Source organism: Zonotrichia albicollis, chromosome 11, assembly GCF_047830755.1.
Source record: "Zonotrichia albicollis isolate bZonAlb1 chromosome 11, bZonAlb1.hap1, whole genome shotgun sequence".
NCBI lineage: Eukaryota > Metazoa > Chordata > Aves > Passeriformes > Passerellidae > Zonotrichia > Zonotrichia albicollis.
The window spans coordinates 12,485,248-12,508,991 of NC_133829.1; the positions used below are offsets into that span (position 1 = coordinate 12,485,248).

The 23,744-nt window shown below is 35.5% G+C and overlaps 1 protein-coding gene across 1 annotated transcript in view; it reads right to left on the bottom strand.

Annotated features, from left to right (window-relative positions):
• Positions 1–23,744, bottom strand: part of WDR72 (WD repeat domain 72) — a 91,374-nt gene that overhangs the window by 63,171 nt on the left and 4,459 nt on the right. The window contains exons 4-13 of the mRNA XM_074549372.1: positions 22,505–22,676; positions 21,950–22,026; positions 20,067–20,186; positions 18,846–18,991; positions 18,388–18,484; positions 15,905–16,046; positions 15,356–15,601; positions 14,737–14,957; positions 13,243–13,438; positions 2,426–2,628 (exon numbers count right to left, since the gene is read on the bottom strand). Coding sequence (XP_074405473.1) covers positions 2,426–2,628; positions 13,243–13,438; positions 14,737–14,957; positions 15,356–15,601; positions 15,905–16,046; positions 18,388–18,484; positions 18,846–18,991; positions 20,067–20,186; positions 21,950–22,026; positions 22,505–22,676 — 1,620 coding nt within the window. The remainder of the gene's footprint in view (positions 1–2,425; positions 2,629–13,242; positions 13,439–14,736; positions 14,958–15,355; positions 15,602–15,904; positions 16,047–18,387; positions 18,485–18,845; positions 18,992–20,066; positions 20,187–21,949; positions 22,027–22,504; positions 22,677–23,744) is intronic.

Sequence of the window (23,744 nt, forward strand, 5' to 3'; positions counted from 1 at the left end):
TAAAAGAGTCAATAGAGCACTTTCTGAAAAACCTAATAAAAATTTTTCTACACAAAACTTAAGAAAAAACCAGACTTCATAACAAGCCTTCAATTTAGCAATAACAGACCAGTGCTAAAAAAGCTGCAGAGTTCCACACTCCTTTTGTGTAGCCAGCCCTGGGCTTCTGCAATAGCACTAAGGGGACTTCCATTGTTATGTTTTTCCCTGGTTCAGCTACACTAAATACATTTAGGCTCCAACATCTCCCACACCAATCTACAGAACCCTCTCCAATGCAGATACAAGTGGGAACAATCTCTGAGTGTACTGAATGACCCATGCTTGATGAAAGAAAATTGCTTTCCTAAATACAAAACTTAATTTATTATGAATTTAGACAAACCTAACAGGTCTGTAGTGACAAAAAAGAATGTGAAACAAAAAAAAGAGATTTTGACATAAAAATTCTAAGAGACATCAAGAGTATTCTTAATAAGTTTGCATTTGGACAAGGCAATTAATGAGAAATATTTAAACACAATGATAGAATACTATTTTGCTAAATCAGAGCAGACAAGATGTATATCAAATCAAAAAAGCATTACAAATTACTGCATTTCCACAGTTTCCTGTTGCAGTATTTCTCCCAATTTAAGATCATAATTCCCAAAGCATGTTAAACTCCACATTTTCAAGTCTACAAAAAACTCTTTTCCCATATTCCATAATCAGCATATTTTTATTCCTCCCACCTTGTTAAATCCATGCAATTTTCAATTTAATAGATATACCTAAAACTACTTACCGAAGAACTACCAAAACTTTTTTTCTTTTGTTCCTATTTAAGAAGGCAAGAAGAAACTATTCCTTTTAACAAACTAACAGGGAGATCAGATTCTGTGTCAATGGCCAACTAGTGCACCATCTGCCCCACAACATGCTCAGCAGGATTACGTGCTAATAAGACTTTTCAGAAAATGGGATCAAAAAGAACTTTAGAAATCAGACTAAGGTTAGTAAAAGGTCAAAGAAAAATTTTAAGAGTTAAACTACAATCATTAGAAACTCAATGTTATATGTAAATTTGATACAAGGAAGTAAACTTCAAATTCCAGAGTGAGGACTTGGATCAAGCTGTACTTTATCAGTTTTGCAATACCTGCTACTTCATTTCCTATAATTAATAAAGCTGCAATAAAGGCTAGAGACCATTCTGAAGGCTGTTCCTATGTGTGATTGAGGGAAAGCATTTTTTTTTCTCAATACTTGTGATAAAATACCTTCTATGTACACTGAGAGTTGAGGAATAGCAGACATGACTCCTCTGTATTGCAAAGAACAGAATTACCAAAACTCATTATTTACAAAGTGGTAAGCAAGAACAAACAACATAAAAGCCCTATTCTTAGGATACACTCCAATCAAGAGTTCAGTGAATATATTACCTCCTGATGCATAAACAGGGTTTAAGAAAAAAGGTTTGTACCATTTTTTCCCCTACAGGAAAAAGGCCAATATCCATCTCATTGAATTTGAGATTGTATTAGAGACAGTTATAATAATCAGTTTTATAATTAGCATATTCTACATTAATTTTTAAATATCTACAAATAACTAATAAAAGTATAGATTTATCTAGGCCACAAGAAAATAGAGTGACTAATACATTTTTAATCTTCTCACGATTTGATGTCTCAGTACTCATTTTCTCAGTTTTAACATCACATTAATACTACTTTAAGCATATCATTTCCTTCTATTACTTCTTCAAAACAAAAAAGAGCACATCTTCTCCATCAGTCTCAATTAGTTGGTTTAACGATTTTGGCAGCAAACTATTTCTAGAAAAAGCTAAACACAAGTCTCACCCTGGCCAAATCTTTCCTGAAGATGATCATGTCCATTTGCAGCCCAGTACCTCACACGAGCACTAATTTAATCATACTAATAAAAACATAAGACACTTGCAGTGTATTCTGTGACGATGCTAAGAGAAAACATACCAAATAAAAACTATCTCTGAATGACAAGAGGGATCTGTGGTCTCATTAGAAGAGCAATAAGAGAAAGTCCATCAGCATGGGATCTCTATGTGCTTGCTCTCAAGACATACACACTTGAATAGGTGCAAGGTGTATTCAGGGTACTACTGACAGGTGCTGTCACTGCCAGAGGCATGAGGAAATAGGATCTAACTACAGGTAGCAAGGTCTGAGAAAATCCTTTTGAGATTAGCTACTAATGACCTTGCATAAGGCCCTCTGCCAATTTTCCTCATTTATCTATGAAATGGGGTTGAAGGCATAAAAACTGAGCCAGCCAGAAGAAGCCTTTATAAACTTAAAACCAAGCCACAACCCCATTTACTCATCAATGAGTGATAGGGTAAAGAATTGGAATCAGCACTAATTGCTCTGAAAAATGCTCTACTCTTCACTCTTACCTTATCTGAAGTTTTCTCTGTATGAGCTGGATAAGGGCCCATGCCATGCTTATATGAGCTGGATTGTTTGTATCCAGAATTCTTGTTGCGTTTTGATTCCTGAGACACAGGAAGTACAGCACCTGCCACTAAGTATTCTGAGTCTTCAATGGCAGCCAGAATTGCTCTTGCTGTGTCACCTGTTTCATGTCGTTCCAGTGTGCCTAGAGAAACACGACAGAAGTTGTAACTTTTTCAATGAGCTATCCCATCACATCTCCGTTTATCACAGTATTAATATAGTACACTACATATAAGCAAATAAATCACAAAATATTTATAGATGAGGCAAATAATGCCACTTTTTAAAACTAAAAATATATTATACACTATTACTACTATAAAAATATAAAGCTCAATTTCTAAAGAAATCATTGCAGCAAATAAATTTGTATCAGACCACAGGCAGCTCCAGATATTTTATACATTTGGAGTGAGATGCAGTTTTCAAAGGGAGCCAAAGATATTCACAAAAATATCTGCCCTAACTGTTCAAAACAAATTTGTTTTCTCTTCACAAACCCCTCCCAGAGCATCTATATCATTAACAGTGTAAACAACAACACATTTATGTAATATTTTAGTGCTGTCCTCTAGTGTTGTGGATTACAAATAGCAAGAGATAGCTCAATTTTTTTTCATTCCATTCCTAAAAATTTTCAGACATAAAGAAGGTTTCTACTTAAATATACATGTAGCTTAGTCATCAGGGATATGAATGTGATGTTTCAGAGACTATATCATCACTTGTATGATTCTCTGGAATCTAAATTCTCAAGATGTTACAGCCAGTTATATTACTTTAGTAAAAATTTTATCTAGCAATAATTTTAGTAATGCTATTTTAATTATAACTAACATTAAAAACATCAAAACTGAGCTTAAATGTACTTGAAATGAGCTACTATTACATACTACGCATTTCCTATAGGAATTAAAAGAAATTGCTGAAATAGCATGTTTCCTATAAATATCAGAGATAAAATACATCTGAAGGGTTTTTCAAGTATTAAATATCAGCTATAAAATGAAATGTTTTTCCCTTAAGTTTGAATTCTTTCTACCCTCAAGTAATACAACATGAATTTTCCCTTTCACTGCTACAAGAAAAAAATGTGTAACATTGAAGTTCTATCAGTAACACCTGCTAAAAATATTGGACTGGGATTGAGGGATCTCACACAATAAGTGTTTGTGTGTATATGTGTGTATAAAATCTCTTTATCTGAAATTATTTCTGTGAAACCCATCCATTTCTTTTCACTGCAGTATCACCTCTACTACTCGTACAACAAAGTCTTTGACTTCAGAGCAGAAGAAAACAGGGCACCTCATTTTTTGTCCCCTAGTAAAAATCAGTTGAACACCACAGATGACTGCAATATTACACTGAAAGAAATAAGAATCAGCCCCAATTGTTTTTAGTGTGCTATTTTCTTAATTCCTCCCCAGGACTGCAGCCAGTGCCAGGGACCACTACAGAGCAGGATGGTTATTGAAAGGAAAGTAAGTGGCCCAAAAGGTCTTCATAGTTAGACTGTCTACAAAGCTCCCAAGCACTGACACATTCCAGGAACAACAAGACCATGCTCTACAAGGGATGATTGTACAGTTCATGCTGGACACGAGCAAGCATTCTTAAAAGTACAACAGCATTGGCCAAGTGAAGAAGTTTGGAAATAATACAGTCACTTCACTCAGCTAATATTATTTTGGCTCCTTTATATATGTAAAGTTGCTATTCAAGCTATAAACATGCCACAGAACTATCTGGATTATTCAGAGTTCAATATGAACAAAATTCAAATAAACCATTGTTCTTCTTACTTTTAAGTGTAGGGGCCGAAGCTTTCTCTATCCCCTTCTGTGGCAAGTCCACTACACAGTGAATCTTTGTACACATGTATACACATACATTTATCAAACCTTGTTTTCTATAACACTTTCTTCACTGAAATTCAGTGCTGGAGTCCTCAAGACTATCATAATATCTCTGTGAAATTACCAGGTCTCATGTTCCTTTTAAGAGCAATTACAATAAGTTTTTAATAAATCCAAGACTTCTGGGGGCATAGTATGAAATTTCAGCAACCTGACTATGCATAGTCATTGGTATCATACAGAACTTGCAAACATGTCTTGGTAGCACCACATGCACATGAGTGCTTCAGAAGCAGTCATTGCCCAGAGTCAGACCATTCTGTGGGATAATCTAGTGGATATATAATAGAATATAATTTAGTTAAGGCTATCATACTACAGACAGACTTGGGTTATTTTCCATATATCAGAGCTTTTCTCTGGCAACAGTTTCAGGGTCAATTTTTCAACTTCTGGTTGAAGAAAAAAATTTTAGTTGACAGAAAAAGATAGACACCAGAAGTAGTAAAAGGTACAGAAAATCTGACAGCAGAAATTAACCTTGGGAGGCAATGGCCCAAAGAGAATATGCAGGTATTCTCAATGAACATTAAAACAAATTCATGTTTTATATATTTAACAGACATCTTATTCCAAACAGATGACAGATATGCTTCTATGTATCACAGATTTAGTAGATGCAAAGTGAGAAACTCCCAACAGGTTGTTGGGTTACTGAACATTTCTGCTGCTAACAAACTCTTCTCTAAGTGCATAAGAACAATGCCATTGCAAGCATACCATTTTTGAGTAGTTTGGAGAAGAGAAAATTAACATATCAACTGAAAAAAGCTATTCTGAGTTTACACTAAGCAAGAAACAGGGCTTGTCTTTTCCCATAGAGAACTTACAATTGGTTTGTTTTTTAATTTTCCTTTTTTCATGTACATTTATAAAGAGAAACATTGAATAGCACATGCCCTGGACAAGCAGCTTATTTTCGTACTAACAGAACATTATGGCACCCTAAAATCAATTTGAACAACTCCTGTTACATCTTTAAATCATTTCTCTGTCTCTCATAACAGCTATCTGAAATTCCTTTTAAGTAGCACCTTCCAGAAGACATCTAGCTTCTTTAAAAAACCCCATCCTTTCTTGCACATACTGCCCAATCCTGCTCCCTATTATGAACACCTGTATGTACAGGTTTGTGTGTACAGCTGGGGCTGCAATAAAATGGCACAAAGTACGTAGGAAAATGTGTGATGATGAAAGTGTTATTTATATTATAAATTTAATTTTAATCTTCTGAATAGCCCAAAATATTCATTTACAGAGCAAATAGTTGGCAGAGACAAAATAAAGGAAGATATCTATATTCTGTGATGCCTGAGTACATCTAAGAAACAAACAGGAAGGAGGAGGGGAAAGGATTTAGAAACCTGTATATATGACAAAGATGTTCTGACTACTACAAACAGGCAAAATAATACTGGGACAGGGTGCTTATTGGTCAGAAATGGTTATTTGTTAGGAATATGCTTAAAAGAAAATAAAAATAAAGAGTAAAAACACAAAGGTTGTAGATCAGAGTATAGGAAAGAGGACAAAAACAAAATTCACACTCAAACCTGAAGTATTTAAATACAAATAAGTTGAAAGGATTTTGATTGAAGAGCATAAAATAACAATGGATGAACAGAAAGAGACAGGGGTGTCTACACAGCAGCAACACCACTGCTATGACCCCCTACTATACATACAAAATACAGGAAAAGAAAGTCTTTATCTCTCTAAAGCTGTGACCATGGCAACCAAGTCTCAGGAACAGACAAGAGTGGAGTATTTCACTCTCCTGGGCAACTCTGGACCACCAGATGTGACTGGCTAGAGACTGCTACAACATCTTATTCTTTCTGTGGACCAAGTACTACAAATCGTGTCTCTTGGTGTTAGCGCTGTCCACACAGTTCTCTGGGTTCTGCATACTGAAGGATGCATTTTTACTGGAGAGGTCACACAAATCTTCCTGCCTCGAGATGAGGCATTCACTGCTATCACATGACCTGTCATATCATCAGGCTCCAGTGCTCTCTGTGTTTGCTGTCACAGCTAAAGTATCGAAAATCCTCAATATTGCACTGCTGCTGTGACCTAGTAACTCAGATGACTCTTACAGCATAACAGTGCTCTGTGAATGAGAAATTTCAGAATTGATTGTATTTAAAAACAGCATGTGGTTGAGAATAAATCCTTTCCTTTACTAGTAGTCAAAACAGAAAACTCAGCATTCAGAGCAAGTACCATCTGTAACATTAGTTGGTTTATCTTCTGTTAATATATATTCTCTATAAATACCAGTTTCACCTGAAAAAACCTCTCCCAACACACTTTCTTCTATGATGGAAGAGTATGGCATACAGAAACATTATGTTCCGTGCTACTACAAAAAAAGCTTGAATTTTACAATACTACCATCTTTCTCCAAGACAGTTGGCAAGCACTTTGTTTGAAAAATTTCTCTTTATTGCTAGTGCTACCATTCCAGTATCAATTGGCCCAAAACAGATGGAGCAAACGTTGCATTAAGAATATATATTCTAAACAACACCAAGACAAAAGTAAATGCCATCTAGCAAATAGAAATGGGATAGATTACACAAAATCCAGCCTATTAAAATAGTCTAATACTATTTTAAAAGGTATTTTACTTTAAGGTGGAGATTAAAAATGGAGATGCCCTGTGATGTGTCTCTGCAGACCCTCCTTACTAATTTGTGCATTTGGAAGATTTCTGTCATGTCCAACTCTGCATGTTATTGACTTTCTTCAGAATACAGACTTTCAGAAAAGCATTAGCAAACTAGTGTCAATATCCTTTGGCTGAAAAAAAAGCAATGAAAATCAAGATAAAGTAAACCACTGAAATGTAATTTATAACGTTAGTTTATATATGTGGGTAAAAAGAGCAATTCCCCAACACAGCCAGTCCTTACATCAGGATTTCTGATGCAGGCACAAGACCCCAAAAGAAACAACACTCCCCTGTTCTCTCCCTGACTCCATCTAAACTATTCCAAACAGTAAATGACAATAATACCTTGAATGAATTGTTAAGACATAATAAATGAACTAAACTGGGCTGAATGGAAGAAGTTACCAGCTCTGAACTTGGAAGATAAGCAAGTAGTTTCTATCTCCTCCTTTATCACAAACTGAAAGATGGAATGAGAATCTGTCAGTGTCTGGAATGAAACCCCTCCCTGGCATGCACTCTTCTGACTGCACTGGATCATAGCAGTTTTCAGTTACACTATATATATATATATGTACATACAATAACACACATGCAGAAAAAAAAAATCTTATTAAGAATAAAGATCAACTGCCAACTGGAGGGAACAGATACATACAGCTAAATTCCATACATGTTCCCCCAAGTATACATAAAGTACATAAACGTACATGTCTCTATGCACACATAAAGATACACTCCTGTACACTGGCAAGAGTGAGGTATCCTCGGCTTCTGCCAACTAGAGAGAAGATGACACTCTTTTTTTTTTTACCCTGAGACACACTTTCCCAAGCTCCACTACCTTTTATTATTCTACATCAATAAGTATTTACTGAACAATGACTCAAATTTAGAGAGCTATGAAATATTCAAGTACAAGCTACAGACTGACCTGAGGCTTACACATATAAAATATAAGATGCAATAAAAAAAAGGCAAAACATTAGTGAAGTTTTACCTTAAGACTGACAAATTAAAACAAATGGGAAAAAGCCCCAAACCCAAATGCTAAGTTCCACAAGGCATATATATTCATTTTTAAGTCTTATTTTGAGATTTGTAGATCTTAAGGCTATGCAGAACTCATTAAAAAAGAAACAAGAAGGTAGTGACTGCTATGACTTTGACCCTACATCATGGCCTCCAGCAGAGGAAACAACTATGGGATTTATCAGTTAGACCACAATCACCACTCAGATCTAATTCTGACCAATGACCTGAAGAGAAAAAGAGAACAATGGAGGGACAGGGAAAATGAAAAAGAAATCAAAAGAGACTGTAAATCACTGAATTTTACAAGGAAAAAAAGTCACAAAAATCATAATTCTTGGTTCTACAATTATCTAGGCATAAGTCTTAAAGTAATGACCAAGTTTACTCTGAGTTCAAAGTTTCATTAAAACTATACAACTTATTTTCTCACAGCCTTAACTTTCTAAACAGTTTAATCCCTAATTTCTCTGTGGGATGAGAAAAGTTGTCAGATGCATTAAATAAAGGCCTACTTAGGAAAAAAAAAAGCCAGCCAAACAACCCAAAACCTGCCCCTCACATTCTTCAAACTCATGTGATACTTACTGTTTACTACAGGTTTAGAAGTCTCTGTTGGCACCAATTAAAAAAATATTGGAGAATACATAACTACATAAAAATATCTTTAAACAGTGTTTGAAAACCTTTCAGCATGTTTGACCATTAGTATGATTCATCCATAACATCACTATCTGCAGAGTATTTTCATTTTCTCTATGGTAGGTGCACTTCTGAAACAGCAGAGGTTTTATGCAACATTTAAGTTTATTGATGGAGCATCAAACGCAACAAGAATTACCTTCAGAGTATTTCTGAACTCTCTTCTATTTTTCATAAGGTTTTTTATTATCATACAGATGGATTTGACTAATTTTAGACACTGCATATTTTATTAGGGCTTAAAAACTCATTAAAAGACTGGTTTATTTTATTGATACCTCTGTAGCTTTTAAACACTTGAGGTAAAATTTTCTATGATTGACAGCTATCTTAAGGTGGTATGATTCTTTTTTTTGTTCTCAGCAGAAGTGTCTCAAGCGATTAATCATTCCTGCTGAAGTCATGAAACACAAGTGTTTCAGAAAAACTTCATGCCTTAAAGTATGGACTCAAAGCTGAACATGCACCTTTTGTGAACTGAGCCTCCAAGCTGACACCTTGCTCCCACCACAGCGACAGCACTGCTCGAAGCACTGCAGCTTTTCCTGCTTGCTCAAGCAGAGTTCCATACAGACCTTTACACATGGTGACAAAACATTCCTTACAGTGAACAGACTCACCTCTACCAAAAACCCTGACCAATGATAAATACATCAGCATCGCCCTGATGCTACATTTGCAAAAACAGGTGGAAATAGCAAAGAAAACTTCTGAATTGAGGTAGCAGGTACTTCTATGTACACTCTCTAGTATACTCAATATATAAAAAAAGGGGGGGTTTAAAACTACATACCAGCTAGAGTGTTCTCAGAGTAATTCTGTAAATAACTCTCATTCTTAGGATTTCTGGTATGTTTAGATGCAGACATGAGAAGCCAAGACAACTGTAACATTTCTGCACTTATAAAGAAAATGGCAGAACTATTGTTATTAAGCACTCAGATACTGTGATAACAAACGTGTCAAAATACAAGGAAAAGTATTCTATTCAGAAAAGGATTTAGGTACAGCACAAATAGGGAAAGTGATACACGAACAGAGCGGATAAAACAAAACACTTTATTTTTAGTTATTGTCTATCATTTATTGATGATTTTTGACCTTTTCTAGCAAGGACGGTAAGCAGGGTTAGTTTTGACTAGTCCAGAGATCAGACCTCAAAAATATTTTTAGGCATATGTTTCATTTTTTTTTTTCATGTTGGAGGTAGTAGCATGGAATATAGCTCTGAAAATTTGCACTCCCTGGGGGAGTATGAAAAAACCACCACATAGTCAGAGTAAAGCTAAATATGTAGTATGAGAACTGAAGAATAAATTGAAGTTTTATTAAGTGATGTTATTCTATCTTTAAACCCAAACTAAACATATTCTTGATAAAACAGAGCAAGGCTTGCAAAGCAAAGTAACAGGAAGTTAGTAAATGACTCATTCGGCAAGTATTATGAACTTCAAGCAATAAATTCACTTTAAACTCATACTAATTGAAAAACAATTTATCACTGAAAAATGAAGATTATTAACTCTGAGCAAGGAAGATTGCTACTTAAAGCCCACCCATTCATTCCTCACTCTTGATATACATTGGATCTAAAGGCAGCTTGGTAGACATGCTGCCATATGCTGGACACAGTAAGCAAAAATCCTTGGATCCTTTTATTACTGTATCTTTTTGTAATCATATTTACTTTTCTAAAAAAGCAAAGATACCAAATGGTTAGGAAAATGTAAAAGCAATACAGATAACAGCTAATTTCCTTATTAAGGCGGTTTTCAAGTGGTGGCTATTGGAAGAAATATTCTGCACTTTAATTAGAATAAAATTTGTTATTGATTTTCATATTTGTCTTCTAGAACACAAGTTTGGAGAATATCCTGTACACATACTACATTAATATTCCAAATGTATTATTAGATCAATATTCATTGTCATGGAAAGATATTCCACTGTAATGGAAAGTTGCCGTATCCATATATTAAAATTTAGGTAAAATGCATTAAACTACACTGATGATATTTCACAGCCTCTGTATTGTTTTCGATATCACTACCCACATGCAGATGCAATATCAACATTTAAACTTCAAATAATTTGACTTTGCTCTTTAAATCAAAGGAATAAAGGATTTAAATGAATGTACCTAATTCTAGCCCTTTAAGAGCAACAGGCAGTTATCTTTTTCCGTTTTATCCCCCACTTTTTTTAGACTTGGTTTGTAGTCAGTGGAGAAGAATTACACTTCAAGTCAACCATACTCCTAGTATTTAACATTTCAGCATAAGCTATGCTGAAAATCCTATTTATTTAGAAAATACGTACACAATTGTTCTCAGAAAACTTTCCAGTGATGACATAAAATAAGGCCATCTTTGTAAATCTCATGGAAAGAGAGTACAAGTTATATATGAAGGAACACTGGTTTAGAGTTTAACCTAGGACAAAAAGTTTCTTGTGCCTCATAAAGTGATAATCATGAGAGTCTGTTGAGACAAACATTTTTAGCTCTTTTGGAATGCTTTCTGTACAAATGTGTCAACCTCTGTCACAGGAAACTGGACAATGACAAAATCTTCCATCTGCTCTAAGGGCTACCCTATTAATTACATGATGGAAGAGCCATTCTAGAGTCAAAGGGGCACTAAGTCCCTAAACTTTACTAAAGTCTCCTGTCAAATTCAACAGAATTATTGCTGACTCTACAACAGTGTAAATACTGAAATATTCATAGAAATTTCTTAATCCACAGCCTGAAATTCTAAGCAGACTGGCTGTTTTCCCAGCTATCCATTACCTTTTGCACAGGAACACTGTTCAGATCCATTTTTTAACTGCAAACAGTGATATATGAGTCTGCACAATACTGCACTGACTTGAACTTAGAGGCAAAGCCTAAGTCATGAAGCTAACTGCATAGCCAGAAGAAACAAACACTTTTTGACTGCAGAAGCAATAAAAGCTATCTTATGTCCCTTCCCATAACAGAATTCAAGCACAAGGCTACCACTCAGATTTTATCCTATTTAACTGAGTTAGGGAACAAGTTCAGAGGAAGCTGTGTAGGCAAGTGGGACTCTGTGTGGTTGCCTATTTATTTGCCAACAGATAAATCCTAATGAAAGGTGCTGTGCTCCTGCAGAGGTGCCTCAGTGATGCTGTGGCATCTCTGTCACACATCTGAACAATGCTTTGTCTGCCTGAGTGCCACTGAAGTATCTACATAGCTCTTGATCTAGGTCAGGCCAATTTCAAGGATCAACGCCATGACCTCTTGTGTTCTGCTGCAATACAGATGTAATTCAACATTAAAGCAGCTACAGTATATCCTACTAGGCTTTCTCAGGTATTGACCCTAGATGGCACCTTTTAGTCAGCAATGCATAACAGGAGCAACAACAAAAAAGATTTGTTAATTGCTACTGCAGAGCAAATAAAAGCACCTCTTCCTGTGTGAGGTGGTGACTGTGGCACTCATGCTTCCATGATACTCATAAAGGCACACTTTTAGCCATCTCTACCCTGTCTGAATATGTAATATGCATGAGCGGTGGTATCAATTTTACTTCCTCTTTAATCTTGAAACAGGCAATGGTTTTATGAGTAAAGGGGGGACAGTTCAAATATACTTTAATTTTTCCTGTTTTGTCTAAAGCAAACAGTGTAGATAGTGTGTTGTAATAACCTGTAAAATAAATTGTAATCTCAGGGGTCAGTTAGTAAAATTGCATTTTGATACAGTTTTCACATGCTGCGCATTTCAGCGGCTCTGGACTCAATGCACCTCCCTCCTCTCAAGACACACAGCTCTGCATTGCCTGCACACTTGTAGTGCCTAATGCCATTATAACCCCTCATAGTTCTGTCTGTCCAAGCTCAAGTAAGTACATTTATTACCCATGTGAATCTGCATTGCATTCTCAAATCACCTGGGAATCTACAGTTTAACCTGAAAACATTTACCTTTAGTTTTGCTGTCTACACAGTTATGAGCTTTGCAATTATGTTCCACTATTCATCATCAATTAAATCAAAAGATGACACATCATGAATTTTTGGAAGAAAGTATAACTTTGTGCTTCAACATGGGACAGTTTAGACTGAAAAAAAATCACACTCTTTATTAAGTTTAATTTTTATTTATAGCTCTCAGGAGTATTCTACTCAATTCACGTTTAGCCAGGTCAGCTAAAGTTCTGATTATCAGGATGAGACTTAAGCCATTCTATTTTACTAGTGGCATACCTTGAATGGTAAGAAAATTCTTTTTTTCTTGCTTATATAAACATTGAAACTCTCCCATTCATACAATAAATATGTTAGCATTTCTACTAATGTTTTGGCCTTCTATAAATAACACCATGGGACAGAAAAACCTTCAGGAAAGTAACCAAAACATCAAAACAAACAGGATGACCCTTTGTGTTATTACCTGTTTCAATTTCCCAAATATAAACTGAATTGTCTTCACATCCAACAATTAGCACATTCTCAAGAGGGTCAAATTTTATCTTCTTCACAGGAAACAGATGCTTTCTAGCATGTAAGAGACATTGTCTCTTCTGGAGGTGTAGAATTGCCACTGAGTGGTCACTGCACAGACAGCACACTATACTCTGGTCTTTTAACTGCAAAACAGAAAACTCCAGTTTCAACACTGTAACCACTATAATTCATAACCACATCATTTAAAAAGGCCTAGGAAGAGTATTCCAGTGATTTCCTTCCCAGAACATACTAATTTTAAAAAAATTAAGTGTTATGTCAGCCAACATCTTCAACTTGTTTTAGCAGGCTGACTATACAACTAATTTCCTGACAGGAAAACATACCTTCATCTCTTTTTTTTCTCCAGTATTTTAACTATAATAATTTAAATTCCATTTAATCACAATATTTAGCATATCAAAGCAGTGATCACATAACCAACTATACAGTAGCAGTTGTCCTATAAGAGAAAGTAGTAAAAAAATTACCTTAAACCAAACTGGTGTTCATGTGATATAAAATTATGTCAGGTCTAAAAAGCCAAGAGTAATGTATTTCTAAGATAAAAAAGAAGTTACAAATTCCTTTCATACTGTATGGATTTGATACTGCAAAACCTTCCCTTCCTGCAAATAATTTTTGGTGACACACAGAGAAATTCCCCCACAGAACAATTCAGCTCTTTAAACAAGACTGAAACACAAGCCAGGCAGGCATTAAATCCTATTCAGTTTTCAGAATAAAGATGAAAAGGCGTTTTACAAATATTAAAAACTTTTTTATTGGAAACCACTTTTTGCCTACTTTATCTTGGCATGTAAGTGAACTGTGAGTCATTGGTAAGTATCAAATCTGTCTTTGAAGGCTTTGTAAGAGGAAAAACTGAAATTCCAGCCCCACAGAACACATAGTTCAAAAGTTACATAGAACATTCAGTGCAGTACATTTTCAACTAAATTTAACTTCAAAATTTAATTAATTAGAACACAGCTTTAAATTACTCTAAATATCATAAAATGCAAAAACATACACATAAAGGACCAAAAAGATGTGTCAAGAAACAAAATGAAGTGTATATATTTTGAACAAACAGAGAAGATTAAAATACTGTGTTCAAGCTCCTAGCCTCACTGAGTAAGTTTTTAAATTTCAGGAGAAGTTAATCAGATTGACATATAAGTCAATAATCATGACAATAAAAATGGTGAATAGAATGTTAAGAGATGCAATTTAATATGTTACAAACTCAAAAACTCAACTCCCTGCAATTAAAAGCAACTTTCAAAGACAACAAATAAGTGAAGGTAAATTAAGCATAAAGTAGTGTGGGCTAAAGTACTGCCAGACAGTGTTTTATTTTCTCTTGCATATAAATATACGCACACAGATGGGTATACAGAGGGTTTTTTGAGACATCATTTTTTATGCTTTTACTTACTCTGTAGTGTTCTGGGGACCGCAAGAGCTCTGTCACTGCACCAGACTGCAGATTAAACTGCTGTAGGATGCCTCCAGTAAATATATCCCACAATATCACAACAGAATCCTGGCTCCCTGATAACAGCCAGCTGGGATCAAATCTTACTGATTTGTCATGTGGATAAAGTAAGCAAGTGACTCTGCTACTGTGGCCATTCAGAACCTTATAAGGTAGATTATCTGAAACAAGATGACACATTATTTTTGCTCTTTAAGAGTAGGAGCTCCATATTTTACAGCACATTTCCTGGAAGTCAGGATAAATATAACCAGATTTTACATGGTGTCAAAGACTGCCAAAACAGTGACATGCCACATATCTCACTTCTAGGGGCTATCCAATCCCACAGCCATTCCCAGATTCCTACTACTGGAATGCACCTTGGTAGTACTAAGCTGTGATCCAATAGATCAGCTATGGAAGGAGAGAGATCATCATAATCTTCCATTTTCCTCATTCCATTCCTGACTGCCAGCCCTGCTTTTCAGAGAATTTTTACAAAGATCACTGGAAGTGATGCCAGAATTATGAAGTCTCCCGTTTTTGAGATGAATCTGAACAAATTGTTAAAACTTACCTTTAAGAAAAGATATGTTTTCTAAAAGTCTTGCTCTTGCTGTTTCTAAACCTAACGTTACAAAAATTTTTCCATTTTCACATCCACATACAAGCTTATCAAGACCAGGTATGTACACAGAGGAACTGACAACTGCACTTCCAAATCCATCTTCAGATCCACAAAGTTCATCAATAATCCCCTCTGACATGGAATGATGTTTATTAAAATTATCCTGAAGAGTCCACATGGTTGTAATTGGGATTTCTAGAGGGTAGAGCAAGAGAGGATTTTTTTATTTATGCAAAACAAAATATAAAAAGTCAAACTAAACAAAGTACACCTTTTCACCTCTTGATCACTTCCCTTATCCTTTCTGCAGTCTAGGGTTGGAAAGCCAGCAGCTTCTACTCCTCCTAACTTCAAGCAATCACTACACAATGAATGAATGAGCATCACTTTCTAGTGATGCTAGTGGCAAAAAGTGTTTTATGAGAATTTTCATTTTCATGAAAATTGACTCTAAGACATAATGAAATAGATGGTAGTAAGGAGCCAGAAGTGCCAAACCTTTTGGAGAACCATCAAACGTTGACACAGGAACATCAGGAATGTGCCACAAAGTGATCCGTCCTGAAACTTCACCAGAAAAAAGAACCTTGTAGAAAGGCTCCTTTCTTTCATTCATGAAGCCCATGACAGAAGGAAGACTCTGGCAAAAACAACAGTAACTCAATATTTAGAAAGAAAACAGATAATATAATAATTGTAAATGTGAAGAGGGTTTCTTTCACAAAAACCTATAAAACTACAGAATAAACCACAGCTGATTGCTTATCTGCCACTAAATCCTGCTCAGACCAAGTCTACTCTGCTACAAACCCCTCAAGGATCACCCCTGCTTTGCAAGTATCCTCAGCTAAACCCATATCCTAAATGGAAAAGTAGTCTGAGAGGTCTCTCCAGGTTTGTAGTTCCACCAGCATAAGGACCAAGGGCAGGCTGAAAAAACAAGGCACTGAAATATTGATAATCTTTGCATCAAAACAAATTCAGTAAAGCTTCAGTCATCACAGCCTGCACGACTACAAATAATGAAAGGTAAGAATTATGCTTTTACACAGGTAATAGCCTCTAACACCATCATTCAGTCATCAGGTGGTCAAGCATTTCCAAAGAGCAATGAAGCTGCTGCAGGGTGTGGAGCACAATCCTGATGGGGAGCAGCTGGGGGAGCTGGGCTTGTTTACCCCAGAAAAAAGGCCCAGGAGAAAGCTTATCACTCTCTAAAATTACCTCAAACTTATTTACAGTTTTACAGATTTTTTTTAACAGATTTCTGATAATCAGTTCCAAAATAATTAACTGCCCTGTAAAATAGTTTGGTTTATAGTCTCAAAATGGAGTTCAAAACAGATCACACAGATGATTTGGTTGTCTCACAAATCTGCTATAAAAACTACCCAGGCAGTAAGACAAGTATTAAAGCAGAAATATTAAAAAAGAGCCAGTCATTATTTAAAAAAAAAAAAACCACATATTTGGGGGAAGCATGTGTGAACTTGGTACCACCACCATGACCCTATTATTTGCTAAGCCATGTGTTTTGGCTGTTTCTTTTCCCTCACCTTTCCTGACCTTTTGGCATCCTTCAGCAGTTATCCTATCTGATTTTTAGATCACAGCATTTGGGGAAAAGCTGAATGGCTTATGCTATTTCCCTTCAACTGAAAATTAAATCTGTCAGGCTTCACAGGATTATGCAACAAGCACGTTTTCTAAAAGCCTACATTTGTCAACAGAAAACACTAGAAAACCTCACACAGGTATATATTTAGCAATGTTTCCAGTCAGCTACAAGTAAAAACCTGTTTCTGTTGAATATTTTCAGAAACTGCTTAACAGCCTGCTTGAACTGTCACACAAACACTCAAACTAAAGCAATTTCAGGCAGGAATTAAATCCACATCTTCCAACAAATGCAACTTCATTAACAGCATTAGGAAAAAAAATAACAGAACCAAAGCTACACAGAATAATCTGTTCTATTTGCTCTGGTTCATTTTTTGCCCAGATAAGAAGGCCTCCCACATATCTTTCCTTCCCCCCATTCCCCAGCTTCCCAATTACCCAATTATAATGATTTTTCTTCTTTTCAAACCATCAGGGTTTCCTTATTTACATGTGATCACAAAACACAACAAAAAGTGAGTGAAGATGTAGGTTTTCCAACACAGCTGTGTCCATTTGGGATACCTGTCTATACAGTAACTTCAAATTTGAAATTGGCGTGACATGCTCTACTAAATATAAATACACAAACAAAAGTGTAGAGATGATCTACTTATTCAGCTTCCTCTTTTCTTAACATTAGAGACTTCTTCAATCCAAGGCCATCAACATGAAGAGAGTCATATGTGTCTCATTTTATGCACTCCAGGTACATCAGTCTGCTCACACTGCAAGAAAGTTCTGCATGTGATTCTGCCTCTGAAGGCTGCAGCCCACAGTATTCTGGATAAAATGCCACAGATTCCGACCATTCAATTTCAGGTGGATACACAACCTATTTATATTGTTACATTGAAACATGCATACATTCCTTAATAAAACAAGAACTAAGTAACTTGCTCACATTTTGCTCATGGGTTACCTTTTTTGATTTTGGTTTTATGGCATAGTTGTACTTGTTGGGAGATTTTATTTATTTTATTTGAAAGCAGAAGCTTCCAAAAATATTTGAGACCACATCTTTGTTAAAAATATTTTTCTTTTTGCTAAAATTCAAGAAGAAAAACAAGAACCAGTCTATATAGAGTCAAAGATAAAGCCATATTTTGACTGAAAAAAACCCCTAAATATAGCCAAAAATCAGGCAAAATATGTCATGAGCCTCTTCAAGTTTGTAAGCAGCAATTTTAAAATGAAGGAATAAATATTACTACTTGTTTTTATGAAAATTAAATCTGCTGATGAATTCATAAGTTCTTTTGGGATTATTCAGGTTATTGTAAACAAACAATAAATAAACTTTCAAGCCATTACAAATTTACCTTATTTTCCTTCATACCAGTAAAGCTGAGTAAATGAGGATAAACTGTTTCCTTCAGTGCCTTCCCATCAGCAGGGTACATGCTTTTAGAAAGGCCACTGTATAATTAAACAAGAAATTTTAAACATACAAGCTTTAGAAAGTCATTTTTCAGAAAGCAGAACAGTAACATCCAAGATTCACAAGTTCAATTAAAGGTAACCAAATAAGTAATTACAGGAGACTTTTTGAAATCACAGCACCAGCTGCCCAAGTTCTACATGGCTAATCTTATTCCTATGTCCCCTGCTGTGTCAAACAAAGACTGAGGGCTGTCAAACTCAGGGTAAATCTTTGAGTGCCAAAGTGGTTTTGTTCTGGTTTTTGATCATTTGCAACATGCAGAGATTTTCCATAGTAACCCTCCCAAAGTTCATCTTGTACCTGAACTTTTTGTGTGAATTTCCCATCTGAGCCCACCTGTTTAGCAGCTGGTAGATGTAACTGTGGCCATCTTCTGTCCAGATGATAAGTCTGTAAGCTGCCAGCACTTCCCCACCCGCAAAGCACTGACCACTCTTACAGAACTCAGTACAAAGCAAGGAGAAATCACAATAATCATAGACCTAATTCAGAAAAAGAACAAAACATATACAAACATTATTGGCAAATTCATTTTAACCTAAACTGGGTTTGGGCAGTGAATCAGGAAGTAGAACATGAGTTCAACTCTTCATAGTTGAATACCTATTTTTAAAGCCTAACATGTTTTGATAAACTACTGCAAAGTCAGAGTCAAACTACACAGTTCAAAGTTAAAGAAACTGACAGTTACAAAAAAACCCAAGCAAAAAGTAGCATTAGGGTCTTATAGTCTCATTATAGAAATTAATAGAAATCAATGGATGTTACAGATATTTTTCCATTAAAAGTGAAAAATCCATTCTACACATGAACTCTCTCTATAAATGCTTTTGTATAGAATTTAAGTAGCCCAAGAGACATCTCAAGGATAGTCTACAAGTACATTATCTCAAGTTGACCCAGATATTTGTGAATTTTTTGACCCTCTCCTGTCTCCACAGAGATGTTGGGATCAGGTTACATGTTAAAATAATTCTGAGTGATTAATGTAAGAGAAATTTTAGCCCTGGAAAAGAAAAATAGATTTTTTTATAATAAGTTTCAGTTGAAATATATTACTTGTTCTCTAAAACTGTTATTTTTTTTTTATTTTAGTTACTTTATTATAGCTTCAAGAGAAAGAAATATAGCCTGGGGTCTTTAGTTTTGCTGCTGCTATCAACAAACAAAGGTCCCAGACTACTGAGGACTTGCCAACTGTGAGTACTTCTGTCATACTTAAACAGGGATTTTTATTCTTTGTCTCCCTTTCAAATGCACTGTGGAGGGGAATATAATGCACTCAGTGGTCTAAAACTGTCCAATACTTAAATCCCCCTTCTATCCAGCCAATTTGGAGTTAAACTCTTACAGCAGAAATATATTCATAAAAAATAAAAGCTTCATCTCTTTCACACAGTTAAGATAAGCCAAGACTTGTTGCAGGCATAATTATATTTGACAATTTGTGAATGCTTTCTTTAACATAAGGAGATAAACAAGTATCTGCATGTAAAAACCGTATTAGCTTTTCAAAATTAACAACATTAACAACAAGTGTAATTCTCAATAATGTACCTGCCAGCACATGGAGGACACAACAAGAAGGAGCCTTTCTGTGTAAGTACAAAATCTTACTGCTTGACAGTTTATGCAGTCCAGAGATTTTGATTCCTTCTCGCACACACATTGTTTCTCCTTTACAGCACAGAGGGGGAAAAAGGCTATAAAATTTGTTTCAGATATCTGAGCTTTTAGTACAGAAACAACCCACTTTCAAATTTCAAAGCAAGCTATAATTCTCAACAATAGAAAGACAACTGGTTCACAACGAACATGTAAACAGAGCAAGCTATAATTCTCAATTAACAATAGAAAGACAATAGGTTCACAACTAACATGTAAACAGAAGAATGTAAACATTCAGTGTGACTCAAACTGTGATCTCACTTAAAGAAATGATAATGAATGTGGAGAAGGACCAAATGCAGGCCATAAATACAAACTGCTGCAATGAGTATCTGCCAGGTATTCTTCAGTCAAAAAAAAACCTACAACACCTACAAAACAGAGGATCAGATTCAAAAAAGCTGATGAATATTTTATTTTCCCACTCATTCTTGTTGCAACCAGAACAGTCCAAGATGCTGGTGTTGCCACATGTCCTGTTTGCTCTTAACACCTTTAAAGGCAGTGTAAAAGTAATTCATTTTCTTAGCTTTGTATTGCTACATGTTCTGCTAAAAACAATGTATGTATTTTCACACTTTTTGTAGGAATATCAGAAATATTAAAGTAATCACACTCAAAATTATTATATTGGAATTACAGTTATTAATTATTGATTAAATCACTTAAAATGGATATTTTCTGTTTTTTAAGATACCAACAGTCTCAAAACCTCTCAGAGAAGGGCTATGTATGCTTGGAATCATGCCTATAAAACTGAAAGCCATTTTCTAACATCTTGAAGCTTCAGTTATTCCAAGTAAATCCAACAATATTTATTAAAATACTGCTCTTTAGAATTTAGCAGATTGTTACCAACTCTGCAGCAGTCCCTCCGCAAAAGGAGCCCCCAGGCAGTAAAAAGACTGCACCACACCATATGCTCCTCTGACATCTGTAATCAGTTGTTAGAATCCTCAGAATTTTTACAACACAGCAATGGGGTTTGCTCTAGGAATGTTGAAAAGATGCACCCCAAAACACCACAGATAAATCAAAACCACCAGGATGGTATCAAACTGGACAGACTCTCCTCAGGGGCCTGATTTGACCTATAAACAAGTAGTGCTGCCCACACCCTGCAGTTTGTCCAGGCACTGGGTGAGTTACCAACATTCAGAGAAGTCTGTTGATATTTTGCCATTTCTGTCTCACTGTTGAAGCCCCTTTGTGAATCTAGCTTTTAGAGTATAACTAGAACATAAAAATTGCATTCCAGTTCTAGCACTTGTTCATAGAAGGTGACAGATGCTGAGAATATTAACCCAAAAAAGAGTGAGTTTGAAGGTAGAAAAATAGGACACTTGACACAGCAAGAGTCTTTTCCAAGTGACGACAGCATTGTGAAAAGCAGACCGAGGAAAACAAAATCTAAAGGACCATTTTGAAGAGAGTAACAAGGGTGAAGAGGGAGTACAAAGGCCAATATTGAAGAGCTTTGAGTTTAAAGGACAGAGTGAAGGGGCTCAAAGACATGATCAGGATAGCAGGAAAGCATTGCAACTTAAGCATCCCGGAATATGAAAAGACAAGAAGCCTGGCCAAAAGGCAGTACAGCTGCCAAGGCAAGAGCTGTCCAATGGGCCAATTTTAAAAAATGCTATGAAGACGTGTTTTCACAATTTTCTAACAAAAGTAATAAAATCTATTTCATACACATCCAGAAGATGGAAATTTATTCATATTCTGTCTCAATACAGCCTTTACTTGAGAACATTCATGTTAACACTGACCTGAATGCTATTCAGAGATGAAGACAGGTCCCATACTTTGAGAACTCCAGCTACAGACACTGCAACTAAAGAGTCCTCTGTGAAAAGTTAACGTGAAATAGTCAACTTGAAGCCAAGTTCAAACAGCCCCTATCTGTGCAGCACCAGAACAGGGATTCTGCAGGACGCTGCTTAGATGAAATATCAGTTTTACACACAAAAAAGGAAATTATATACAGAAATACAAAAGATGTAAGCAAGCAGTGAATAATGCATTAACAGAAGGCACAGAACTGTGGTATTGTGCTTTTAATTTATCTGATATTACAAAACTTATTTATAATTAAATCGAAGAACTGAGCCACTTACAGCCCGTATAGGTGTTTTTTCTCTAAAAACATTAAATGAAACAGAAGCCTCAAAAACACCTCTTGTACTACCAATGAAACCTTAACATTTTCTCTATAACATCACTGTTAAATTATTTGATATTAAATCAAGCAGGAATATATCATCTATGCAAAAATATTTGATCACAATTTAATTAACCTACATAAATATATGTAAAACATATACCTTGAATTCTTGCAGAGTGTACAACACATATACATTTTATCCAATCAGAGGACTGAGATGATAAAGTGTGAAGAACACCCAAAGTTTTAGCATCAATAATAAGAACATCTTGATATTCTCCACAACAAAGAAGCCAGCCTTCACCTGTCATTCGGAATGAGCAATGGTAATACTGTCCAAGTGGAAAGCAGAGAGTCAGCACACAGATACACAAATGGCATGAAGATTTTTCACACTGAACATGTCACAATCAACACTTGTAGCATCACTAAAAAAAACTAAGGCATATGTCAAACCATACCCAATATTACTAGTGACACTAGCAAGGCACACAGCTTAGTGAAAGGTGCTTCAGACTGAAAGCAGCATCTGTCCTTCCTAAATATTAGGATTTCTGTAATTTCTGGAAGAAAGTCAGGTGTTAATTTTCCCTATAAATTGCTAAAGAGTTTGAGATTTTCTCTCTGAGAGGCCCCTCTCCAAATATTTCATAAACCCCCTGTCATCAACGGTTGTATGAAAAGGAAGAATTGGATGCAGAATATTCGTAATTAAATTTTTCATAATTAATTACTGATTACTTTCCAGGAAGGATTTCTACTCCATAGGATATTCTTCAATCTGACATTAAACACCCTAGTGCTCAGAATCTTCTGAACACTACTCTCAGCAATCACAAAGGGAGAAAAACCAACAGACAAAGCAAAGGGACAGAGTGCAGAGGAGTGACTATGAGGATTTTTTTTTTTTTTTGCTAGGTGTTCTATATGTACAAGAACATCTGCATTGTATGTCTAGCTGTAATTTTAAATAATATCTATAAATGCAGACACACCACCTCAAAGCAGATTTACTTTTATTACGAACCTTAAAGGGAACAATCATCTAGTCAGACAAAAATATCAGACAACCCAAAAAGTCGCACCTCATTTACAAATTTTCTGTACAGTTTTGGTTATATAATAATTCTTGGTTTTTTTCAGTAAATTAACTGAAGTGTGTAGTAAAAAAAATTGAAATAGGATAAATAGTACTACAGATATTATGAATAAACAGAGGCAGAAATACTAGAAATTACAATTACTGTTACCATTAAATTAGCCTTGAAATAGAGAATTTTTATAGTCAGTAATTCCTCTGAGAAAATTCCACACTGGTTAAGAGCCACAAATGTCTAAGTGTTGACCCTGGTGTTGAATTTCATTTCAAATGGCAAATATTCAGTTTGCACTACTTGACA